This window comes from Cervus elaphus, chromosome 33, assembly GCF_910594005.1.
Source record: "Cervus elaphus chromosome 33, mCerEla1.1, whole genome shotgun sequence".
NCBI classification, from domain to species: Eukaryota; Metazoa; Chordata; class Mammalia; order Artiodactyla; family Cervidae; genus Cervus; species Cervus elaphus.
The window spans coordinates 37750716-37763227 of record NC_057847.1 but is presented as its reverse complement, the minus strand read 5'-3'; the positions used below and the strand labels follow the sequence as shown (position 1 = coordinate 37763227).

The following is a 12512-nucleotide window of genomic DNA, read 5'->3' as shown; positions in this document are numbered from 1 at the left end:
TGGTTGGCGTTTTAAACTAAGGTAATTATAGTTAGGTGCCAGTTAGCTCTGAAAGTGAAAGAAGGTTAGAAAATAATTAAATTCTTTTGTATCAAGTTTTTGATTTCAGGTCTGAAGTCCACGCTGAGAGTCTGCTTGACTGTTAATCGTTGATTTCTCTGTAATTACTGAACTTCAACACCCACAACTCTTTCATTCCAAATCTACTAGTTTATTCATGCCAAGATGCATCAGTATTTTAAAACTGATAATATTTGATTAGATATTTGTAAATAAGTATGCCAGTGAAAAAAGGAATTGTAGAAGGCATTTTTAAGAATAGCATAAAAACATAAAAATTTACTTTGTTTTCAAACATGTGGCCCTATAAATTTAGAGATTTGATAGTTTACATTTTGGGTAGAAAAACTTACTGCTTAGTAACCGGAAAGAAAGTTTGGATGCAACTTTTATGTAACATAAAATAAGTAATTATATGATTACATTGGTTTACTAAAGTAGCTGTATTAAATAAGAAAGTCTTGTTTTGTGCTAGTGCAATAAGATAAGAAAAACAAAATAATATATAAATATTAGGAAATCAGGCCAGATTATCATTATTTAAGTATGATAAGATATGTTTGCAATCAAACATAGAAATATATGAAACTAAGCTAGAATGCTATTAGAACTATTATGACTGAGAATTATATAGGTTACAGTAACCATGCAGTTGCATATGGTGAAACGAGTTATAAAAGGCAAATCAATTCACAGTAGCATCCAAAATTACAAAATACTTAGGAATAACTACCATAAAAATGTAAATGTATAAATATATATGACTTTTTTGAAATACAGTAAAAAAAAAATTTGTGAATAAATTCCCTTGTTTCTGTAAGGGAAGACTCAATATTTGTAAAGATGTGGTCAAGCTTCCCAAAGGTTACTTTAGTGTTAGTAAAAATGTCAGTGAGCTTTTAAAATTTTGATAACAATAAAGTTTGTCTCCAATAAAAATGACATTTATTGAATGCTTGTTATGAGTCCGACCAGCAGAAAGTATTTAGACCTATAACACAGAAAAGGCTAGTATCCAAAGAGTACATAATAGACACATAAATCCTACAAAATAATTTTAAAAAGCAATAATAAATTGATAACAAAACTGGCAAACTCACTGAAGACAAGTGGCATATAAACATGAAAAAAAGTTCAACTTTATTATAAAGTATTCAAAGAAAAAGTTAATAATATAAGTAGTTTCTTTTTTCTTTTCAAATAGAAAAAAAAGTGGTTTGGGAGAATGTGCCACTAGTGGGAAAATAAAGTGATATATAACATTGTTGAAGGCCATCTCCCATTTTATCTTTCACTTTTAAGTGCATGTAGCTCTTTAAGCCAACATGTTCTCTTTTAAGGATTTATTATGAAGAATGAAATTTATAAGTACTAACTTAAAGAAATATTTAAAACTTGCTCTTATGTATATAAAACGAAATTGTGTAACAATATTAAAAGTTCGTGCTATGTTACCTTCCCTCCATTTTTCAGTGATACCTCCCTATCTCTCATATATCTCAGTGTATTATACTGTTAACAGTGTTACCTCTAAGGTGGATGGTAGGGGAATTTTATACTTAATGTAAATCCTGGGTTTTTTTCAGTTTTTGCACCAAGTATGTTTTATTTATTACTAAGATTGTGTTAGCTTGAAGTAACAATGGCTTAAACAAGATAGGAGTGTATATCTCTTGCAGTTCAAGGCCATGTGAAACTTTGAAATTACTGCAAACCCAGATATCTCCATCTTTTGCTCCACTTTCCCTGTATTGGCTTTTGTCCTTTGTATTTCGTCATGATTCCTGGGTTGCTAAAGCTTTAGCCATCCCATCTGAGTTTCAAGCAACAGGAAGAAATGCAGGGGCAAAAAGGATATTTCTCAGATAAATCAGTTCCTTTTCAGGATCCTTTTCTTCTATAAGTCCCACACAGCACTTCTGATTATATCTCATTGGCAGAACTTAGTCAAGTGGACATACTTTGCTTTGAGAAAGGCTCTACAATACAGTCTTTTACCTGGGAACATAGCTGCGTTTAATGAAATCAAGGCTATATTACAAAAGAAGGAAAAGACATATATTGGGTATGTAACTAGTAGTAGAGTCTGCCATAGAAATTTTTTTCTACAAGCTAAACTACAGTTTCTATTATGTATACAACACTTGTATGGGCACACACATGTGCTCTTTATTTTATATGTTTTATATAATTACATTTTAAAGTTGGATTCCTTCTAGTATTTTTAGAAAGAATTTACACTGTTCGGGGTCATTTAACAAATCATGGGTTTGCTTTATTCAGACTGTGTCATTAAAAACTAATTATTTCCCAAATTGCCATGAATGTTGCTTTGAGGTCTTTGAAGATAGATAGGACTATATTTAAGTCACAGTTTTATTGTGGCTTATTATTGACTGTGTGTCCCCATCATTCACTGAGTATACTCCTTTTTTGTTTATTTCATACTGTATTATAATTTGTGATTTATAGGCAGGTAGAGTAAATCTCAAATGTGACCTTCTTGAAGAACTGTCTTACTTGTAGTGAGTACTTAATAGTTATTTACTAATATATAAAATATTGAAAATTCTACTTTTGAGGACATGCATGAAAGCATTTTCAAAAGGAGAGTTAGAAAGAAAATTTATAGTATAAATATTGATGTAATTAACATATAGGAAGGAGATAGTGCCTAATTTCTTTATGTAAAATGTAGATTGATTATTTCACTGGACTGTTTTAAGGATTTTGTAAATTACTATGTATATGTTAATGTTTAATTACTAGTGACTGTAGGAAACCCACTTTTTTGTTTTCCATATTCGCATCTGTAATACTTTCTCAGAGAGTTTTCTAATTGTTTCATGTTTGTTAATTTTGCTTTCCCAAGTATGTTTTCTAAAAGCCATTTCTTTAAACTTACTCTCAATCCTCATAACCCATAATAGTTAAATAGTTAATTCAGTTAAATAGTCAATTCATTGACTGTATAAAAATCAAGAAAAAAGTACAATGTTATGTTCACTGGCAGTTATGCAGAGATTGTTTAATGATGAAATAATATACCATACACGTGATTTTTTATAAAGCATGTGCTTAAATGTGAGCATGGCATGTTATAGAGTGAATACAGCAAACATGTCAACGGGAAAAAAAGAAGCCCAAGAAATGGGCTTGGGTGGAATGATTGGTTGGTATCACCAACTTAATAGACACAAGTTTGAGCAAACTCTGGGAGAAAGTGAAAGCAAGGAAGCCTGGCATGCTCCAGTCCATGGGGTCGCAAAGAATCAGACACGACTTAGTGACTGAACAACAATAAAGTGAAATAAGAGACATATGTCATAAAAGCAGAGGTTAAAGAATTAAAAAAGAAGAGGGTGTGTTAGAAAAGGTCTTCAGAAAGTCCAGGTAAATGGAATCTATTGGAATTTACAAGGTGGAGAGATCCTTAAAATCATATTAATGAAGTGCCCAGGATCCAATCCATGTTTGTCAAAGGGAAAATTAAAATGGTCAAATTTAAAACAGAGGTTTTCCATTTGAGAAATTTGACCATTACCAGAAAAAAGACAGTGAGATTAATGGGTTTGGTAAAAGCCTCTTTAAGATAGGGGTACATCTGAGGGGATTGTGATAACATTACAGACCAAATTCCAGGAATTTCTTAGAACTGTGCAGACCGTGCATGATGGGATAGCCATCTGGGGGTCTTTGTTGATAAACTGTTAAAAACGTTTCAAGTGTGAATAGCCACAAACATTTTCAGTGCTTTTTTGTTGGTTGAGTAAACCGAAGAGCACGAATGCAAAAGCAAAATTTGATGCCAAATCACAGAAGTTGCCATAAACACAGAAGTTCCCCTAGTGAGGACATTGCCTGTGCCTGAATTTCATTTGTTTCTGCTGGTACCATTTCTTAATTTTTCCTGGTGACTAGCCAGAATGAAGACGAACTGGTCTTGCCCAGAATGGTAAAGTGATAAAGGTAACTTAGGTAGATGGAGAAAATATTTAGGGGTTTGTTGTGATGATCTGATCTATCTCAGAATGTAAGAGATGTGCTTACTCTTTTGTCATGGGGGTTTGCAACCTTCGTATATGCCTAAATCTACAGCTGCTCCTCATTTTCCAGATGGCATCTATGGCTGGGAGTACTTTTTACCATCTGCACTTCTCAAAGAGTTTGTGAACTCTCTCTTTTAATTATTGGAAATGGAAAAACTAATTGGTAAAGTGGTTAAATGATATAAAAGATTTTAAAAACTGAGTGAGAGCTTTTTATATTCTTTTTATTTTTATATTCTGTTTAACCTTTCAAATAAGATCAATGCTTTAAGTGGTTTTTTACTTTCATCTTTGCATGTCTGCCATCTTTGATATTTGCAACACTCCAGAATACTGCATAATAACTGTTTTGTACATGGATTGGTATTTTGAGCCAAATTCCAAAACCCTTACCTCCTTCCAATACTGTAAAGTACTATTGTTGGCATGGAACAACTAACACTGAATGGATATAGAGTACAAACTTATGTGAATTGTTCCATTCATCTAATGTTTTCAGATTGGTAAGATACAGTGTCATGATTTGTAAAGGTAATTTAGAAAGACAAACTTTTTATGTGTTGCCAGTGTTTGCATGTATGTAAAACACTAAGATAATGGGAGACACAGTTTTGGAGATCCTTTTTTTAGCTAGCTGAGAATAATGAGTGACATCTGACTCTGAAAATGAACATATTCTCTGTCTAGGGAATTCTGGATTTGGAGTGTTATTAACTTATTTTCTCTTCTTTCAGTCTTATGAGTCATAAATATATTTCCTAATGATGTGTTGTAAATAAGGATCCTGTAATAATCAGTAGATAGATACAGTACTTATTCACCATCTTTTCTCTTTAGGCTGGTTCTACTGGGGAAAATTCTCCAGATAGTTTGTCCATTTATAAAATTAGATACTTGCCATCTTTGCTCATTTTCAAGTTCTCTGTTTACAAAACTATTAAGAAGGTGTGAAATGCAGCCAAACTTCCCAGTTTATGGGAAATGTCTGATGATTGCATTTCCTACATGTTCATTGTTCACACATGAAGAAATTTGGCAGCTGTGAGATTATTAAGTTTAGAGTATCCAAATCTAACCCTCACTGGGATTTTGGTTTCCTGCTTTCTACCCCTACCTTCTCACTGCCCACCCCCCATGCTTTGTAACCATATTAAGTGCTGTGGTATTATTTCTTAAGATTGATGATACTTAAATTTTCTTCATTTTCCATTTATTAAAATGCTATGAATAAATCATAGATTAGGAGTTCACCTGATGCAGAGTCCTAGTATCAGGCAGTGGCATACTCAAAACTGTTAAGAAGGAGGTTCCTTAAACTTAGAATTCTCAATAGTTTATGTGGTGGTGCCACTATTAGGGTAGAGGGCAAGAGAGGTAGCTAATATAAATGCTGTAATTATTTCAAAATTATTCTAGAGAATTTATGATCATACACATAAAAGTTTGTAGCTGACTATGAAAATAGTAGAAAGTGATTTGTTTATATGGTTTGATTGATTTAATTTTTTCTTGATTTGGCATTTAATTCAAGTAATTTTTTGGTGTTGAACACCTCAGATTACTCTATTTCTTCATGATTATGAAAAATCATATGGAGAAATGAGAATTTTTTCTGAGTACATATTTTACTTTTAGAGATGTAAATATGTGAAAGTATTAAGGGAAGATACTATATGATCTGTTAGGTGTGGATCAAAAGTCAGCAGCAGGTCCTTTGATCCTAAGTGCTTTGCTGTGCTGTGCTTAGTCGCTCAGTCGTGTCTGACTGTTTGTGACCCCATGGGCTGTAGCCTGCCAGGCTCCTCTGTCCATGGAATTCTCCAGGCAAGAATACTGGAGTGGGCTGCCATGCCCTCCTCCAGGGGATCTTTCCAACCCAGGGATTGAACTTGTGTGTCTTATGTCTCCTGCATTGATAGACAGGTTCTTTACCACTAGTGCCACCTGGGAAGCCTCCTAATAGATACTGGGTATGCGGGGGTTTGGCCAACAAGAAAAAAGAGACAAAAATAATAGGAAATTGTGGGAGAAACATAGAGAAAGTAGGAAAAGAAGACAAACTAGTTAGTACCCCAGTGCCACAAGCAGCTGCCTTAGGTTCTTCCTTCCTCCCATTTAGCCATCCATCAGATAATTCCATAACAGTTTTCAAATGGTTAACACTTCCATTTGGTGATCCAATTTGATATTTTCAGTTTTTGGGGGGTTTTTTTGGACAAATTTCTTAAGTCTGTTTTCAAAATGATGGTGGTGATAGTTTTCATTACCCTGAAGGATTAGCAGAACTGCTTTTTTGCCCAATAAATTGCTTGAATAAAAGAGTCGTGAATGAAAATTAATGATCATCATCATCTTTGATTATTTTGCAGTGGGAAAAGCACATTTAGAATTTGAAACTCTGTCCTTTGTGTTTCCTTCACAGGCTGTAGAAGAAGAAGATAAGATGACCCCTGAACAGCTGGCAATAAAGAATGTTGGCAAGCAGGTAAGGTGTACTGTAATAGGTTATGTAGTCACAGAATAACATGTTCTTGAGAGTTAAAACTATTTTGGAGCCTGTATGATTTTTTTCCTCCCCTGTTTTCACTCTGCATTTTTCTTCTGTCATGTAAATGTGATGCTAATTTTAAAGGTCACTGAATTATTTGATGTCAGAGTCTTTTTGCCATCTATAGAGAAGTAAATCACAAATATATACCTATGAGAGATTATCTTTAGTGAAAATAGTAGAAATAAATTAGGAAGCTTGCATCCTGAGTTAATTTTCCAAGTATTGTTTTTATCTAAAATAATATTATCCTTGAAGATAATAGAATGGTGGGTTTATTTCATACATAACAGTTTTTTAAATGATATATAATTTGTCAATATGTAGACTTCAATTTATAGGTAATATTCTTGAGAAAGCTTAAAGCCCTGTTGGATTTTACTGAGTGAAGAGAAAGGGTTTCAAGTATTTGCTCTTTCACTTTACCAAGATGAAATATATATTTTAGTTCCTATTTTTCTGAAGGTTTGGGGGGAACACACCAACCAATTAAAAGAATCTACAGATTAATTAGACTGTTTTTTAAAGAATGTTGATTACATTTTTTCATTTCATGGAACATGGTTATCATATTGCTGATGTTGGCAGAATCTTGATATTTCAGATGCAAGACACTAAGCTGTCTTTGCTTTCAGCCATCCTACCATATGCTCTGATCCCATCACATCTCACAAGCTATGTAGGTTTGGGCCAGGACCATTCTTGGATGGGAAATCTCTAAGAATCACCCAGCTGCCACAAGAAGTAATGTAGATAACTGCGGGAAGTGTGTTACCAATTTGCCGCAAAACCAGTTACTCCAATAGAGCAGTAGGGGCAAAGGTTCTAACTTAAATATCATAATTGACGAAGTCAAATCCCACTGCATTCTGAATATCATGGTTTAAATAACAGTAGAAACCCTCCAAAACCAAAATGAGATATAATTCATCTTATTCTTTCATCCTGTGTGATAACAGTCACCCTTGTTGTCTTTTCCCACTACATATTTTATTTTAATATGTAATATTAGATCACCACCTTGGAACCTAGCATTCAGTAACTATTTCTTGAATAAATGACTCTGATGCTGTAGTTTCTTGATGTAGATTCAGTTTAACAGTTAGCAGCAAATAAAAGGAGTAAATCAAAAATGAAACTGAAAATATATATAATTGCAAAGTTTAATAATCATCACAATCATTTTTTAAAATATCATACTTCACTAGTTTGGCCTAGTGCGTGGCAAAGGCAAAACTGGCTATAATATAATCAGACCAGTGTCTTTTTCTCTCGCCAGTGTTAGACTCATTCACCTAAAATGCCCTAAGGCTTGCTTTTTTTAACTAAAGAAAATTTAGTATTATGGTCTACTTATTTGAAATTGTCTGTAGCGTGGTGTACCTCTGGGTGTTTTAGAGAAATCAACGTATTGAAATTGTAGTTCAGAAAGCAACAGCCAAGAAGTAATTTCAGTGGTGAACATTTTTTTTAAGTTAGGATTCTTGGTATTTTAGCAATGCATATAAGAAAATAATGCTTTAATTGAGAATTTTTTATTTTGTACAATGTATACCCTTTATTTCAAAGCTTTCAAGTTTTTAGCTGAAATATTTCAATCAGGTCTGCCTTAAACATAAATGTATATTAAGCATTTTAATTTAACTTCCTTTATTACAGTGCAACCTTAAGCCTTATTTTTAACTCATATTTCAAAATCAGATTTGATCAGGTTTACGTTAACGGATTGTACCTATATTCTTTTCTGTGATACATTTTTTCAAAATAGCTACATGAAATATTCTTAACATTTTAGAATTGATCCAATTTGTATTTAAATTTTTAAGTTACTAATAGTGACTTTTGATCCAAGAGTATTTCTGATTTAAAGTACTATTTGTGAAATATTAAAGTCATATAGAAATTAAATTAAAATTATAGAGGAAGTGATGAGATTCACATTGAACTCTTACCTATTGGTATGTGTCTGCTTTGAGCAAAGTACCCTCTCAGACATTGAATATATGTGAATGGCAGAAAATACACACCTATAATCAAGCTTATACATACATATAAAATACTCTTAATATTTTTTATCAGATGATTTCAAACTGTATAGAATTCCTTGTGACTCTTTATAATTTCTGCTGCAATCATAACATTGTGTAAATCAGCCTTTCATTTATTTTATCAGCTCCTTAACATTTTAACAGATTTAGTAATCCTGAAAATGTAATAGCATATTAGGAAAAGAAAATTTTAAAATATATATATATACATTTAAGTTTGGCTTTCTTTACCGATTTCATCAGCTACTGAAAAAAAATCTAAGCAATTCATCTACCAGTAATATGGTTCTTGTCTTTTTTTTTTTCCTTTCCTTCTTCCTTTTTTCTTCTAGGACCCCAAACGTCATTTGGAGGAACATGTGGATGTACTTATGACTTCAAATATTGTCCAGTGTTTAGCAGCTATGTTGGATACTGTTGTATTTAAATAAAGTAATGGAAAAAGCTTTTAGTGATACTTTCAGTGTATAGTCCTCTGTTGTTCCTGATGCTGAAAATCAAGGGACCTCCGAAGGTGTGTTTGGTTAACAGTAAGACATCTGGCATCATTTGCAGCACTGTAACACCTTCAGTCTCCTTTGTGCAATTACTTCTGTTTCTTTAGTCAGGGTCTTTGCAGATTCCAAAGTTGTATAAGAATACATCAAAGTGGACAAATTTTGTTAAGATCCCGTTTAATATTTGAAGAAATCAGTAACACAAATATATTTTGATTGTTGCTTACAAAATAAAATACATTTACAATCTATGTCTCCTGAGGTCTTTTTGGCACTGGGTGGAATTGACAGAATAACATTTGACAGTGCTCTAGATATCTCACACAAAGATACGTTTCCCTTTGCAATTTAAGATAACACAAAATATCAGTATGCTAACAAAACTTCACAAAGGTAAAATGACTGCCATTAATGAGTGGCTACCTCATAAGTGAGTAACCCAGAAAAATGTTGACATATTAAAAGTATTTGTCACAAGTTAATATTGTATACTCAATATCTTGTTAACACATTATACTTCCAGTATTTCAGATAAGTAATACAAGAAGAAAAGGGAGGCAATTTAAATTTAGACTTCTGTGATTTTCTTTTTAAAGGGTACATTCCACCAACATTGTTGAGATTGTCTGGGAGTTAGTTGCCTGCTGCATACTTCGCTAGACTTTAGCTGAGACAGCTGTAGAAGGTGTGTAATGTCTTCAAAGCAAAAGGAGAAATGAAGCCATCATGTGAATTTAATATCTTGGGTACATAAGCAATAAGTTTGTCATTGTTCTCTCTCATCTCAAATTAACTGAGATGGACCCAGTTTCCTGATAAAGACAAAACTTTGACCAATGGCAGTTTGCAGAGAGATTGCAACCAGTTTCTGACTTGATAAGTGATTGTTCTCATTAGTGCTCATTCATGGGGCATCACCTCACCAGGTGCTCCAAGAAGTGTGCAAAAAGGGTGGAGACAAATAACATTTCATTCTGTCTCTCCCTTTGTGAAAATACGCTAAAAATGTTTCTAAGGCTTCATTAAAGGGCGTTTACTTGGGGATTTAGAACTGAGACTTAGCCTCTGCTGGAGGTGGTATGAATAATATGATGAACCAAATTACTGTCCCATTTGAATAATCCTAGGCTTTCCTTGGTAGCCTAATGATAAGTTGCTAGAAACTTAAGTGGAAATGGCTTAAAATCCCAGTATGTTTCACAGTCTCATTTTTGGTGGAATAAGAGGTGTTTTGAGCATTTCTTGATTGTCCTGTGGTTTCTTCTTTTAAAGACAGTGATGGTATATTTTATGTAGGACATGTAATATGTATTAATTGTTGGGATTATAACAGCTAACCATTTACAATTAAAATATAAGAGTTGAAGTTAGTAGAAGTTTTCCTTTTGCCTGCTTTAAACTCGTGTGCAAGCTGGGTTTTTTTTTCATACATGATTTTCCCCCATACATAAATAAGGTTCTGTGACTTCTTTCACAGATACTGTTCATGAAAGCTAGTAAAGATTTTTATGGTACAATATGCCCTCAGAAGAAGGTCTCAGTAATCGAGGGGCTGTTCTCAACATTCCATTGGAAACTTTTTTTTCTTTCTCTTTCACTTAAGTCCCCCCTGAAAAACAGCTCCTAAGTGAATAAAATGACTGAGAAGGCTTATTATACAAGGCCTGCCTTTTGTTCTTGGTCACTTCATCTTCCTGGACTTCCCACAGTCACATACCATGTTCTCCCACTTGATTCATGTTGGAGACAGTCCCAATTTCAAAACCTTACCAAAATCCCTTCTAGAAAAAACCCTAACTTTTTATAGATTTGGAGTCCATCAAAAGGAGGATGCCCAAAGAGGCTTTGTGAACACCTTTGTCTTGGAATGCACATCTGTTTTAGCAGCAGCAGCAGCCTGATAGCCTAAGCAGGCGTTGAAACAACTTACTTAACCACAAGCTCTATAAGCCACTTCAGGTGTGTGTGTGTACATGTGTGCTTATATGAGCACATTTATGGATTTTGCTGCGCTAGAACCAAAACTTGCCTCAGATGTCCTGCTTTCCTCTTAGACTAGTATGGGGGCATCAAAAACTCCAGCCTTACTATTCAGTGTGATCTGCTTGGACCGGGAGCACCTGGGTCTTCTGGGAGCTCATCATACATACAGACCTACTGAATCAGAATCAAGAATCCTGGTGTGGATCGTATGCAACTTTTAAAGTTCGAGAAGCCCAGCTCTACAGAAGTATGAGGCAAGAGCAGATGTGCTGGTCCTGAGAAAAACCTTAGTTTTCCTTCTTGATTATGCATATTAAAGGCATAAACCTGTATTGAGGAATCACTGAATGCAGTCCTGATTATCTGAGTGAGTGTTCCTGTTTTATCTTCTAATCCAATGCCTTAAAAACCGAGAAAGGTGCACTCTCCCTCTTCTGAACTTTAACATGTCATTTTCGCATTCTTCATTTTTTAAAAAAGCCAACTCAGGGTACTAGGAATAAAAAAAAACCTGATTAAGAGCCCAGGTAGAGTCTCTCCTTTTTTGCTACACACTTAAGGCTCTGTCCCACTGAGGGAGTGAGAGGTGGGCAACCTTGGAAACAGTGGAAAGAAAGGCATTCGGGGACAAAGAAGTTAATGAAAGGAGAAAGCAACAGTAGGCAAAACAGGGCAAAAGGCTCTCAGGAGAAATGGCGATAGAGGTAAGAGGGGGGAAAAAAAGCATCAATAATGTCATAGCCACGGTTCCTTCCCCCACCTCCCAACACCTTAGTAATTAAGCCCCTGCTTGTTTATGAAGCTTTTTAAAGGAAAATGGGGTCTGGCTGTATTTTTCTCCTAGAAAACTATCTCGGCTTGAGTCTGGGACATCTGGTCATCAACCCTTCCAGCCCTGGGCCGCCCGCATCGGACCTTGCTTGCGGCGCCGTGGTGGAGGCCACAGCTGATGCCCACGGCGGCCGAGGCGCCCGAACCGCCACGGGGGCGCAGTCCGGTCTGGACGCTGACCGCTGGGCCCACCCAGGCGGCGCTCTCCAAATGCGCCCGCATAGGCACAGGTCGCGTCTGGCAACCCCTCGCTATCAAGCGCAGGACCCACCCAGTGTCCCGGGTGCCCTTTCCCTCCGGGAGCGGCGGGGGCGAGGGGAAGGCAGATACACTCTGGGAGGAAGGCACGAGCTCCACCGGGCGGAGGCGCCCAGGCCGAGCCTCCGGCACGGAAAGAGTGTGTCCCCCTGGGGTACGCGCCAGCCGCCGCGCTCCCCGGGTATCCGGGCGGGTCCCCCTCGCGATCGCCAGAGTGCTGGGGAACCTACTCTCGGGC

The 12512-nt window shown here is 35.6% G+C and overlaps 1 protein-coding gene across 2 annotated transcripts in view; it reads left to right on the top strand.

Annotated features, from left to right (window-relative positions):
- The window catches only part of PSMD14 (proteasome 26S subunit, non-ATPase 14), a 99646-nt gene extending 90193 nt beyond the window's left edge, over positions 1 to 9453 (top strand). For both annotated transcript variants that reach the window (XM_043894240.1, XM_043894241.1), the window contains 2 exons: positions 6532 to 6594; positions 9038 to 9453. In XM_043894240.1, coding sequence (XP_043750175.1) covers positions 6532 to 6594; positions 9038 to 9136 — 162 coding nt within the window. In that variant the 3' untranslated portion in view covers positions 9137 to 9453. The remainder of the gene's footprint in view (positions 1 to 6531; positions 6595 to 9037) is intronic.
- The last annotated feature ends 3059 nt before the right edge of the window (positions 9454 to 12512 follow it).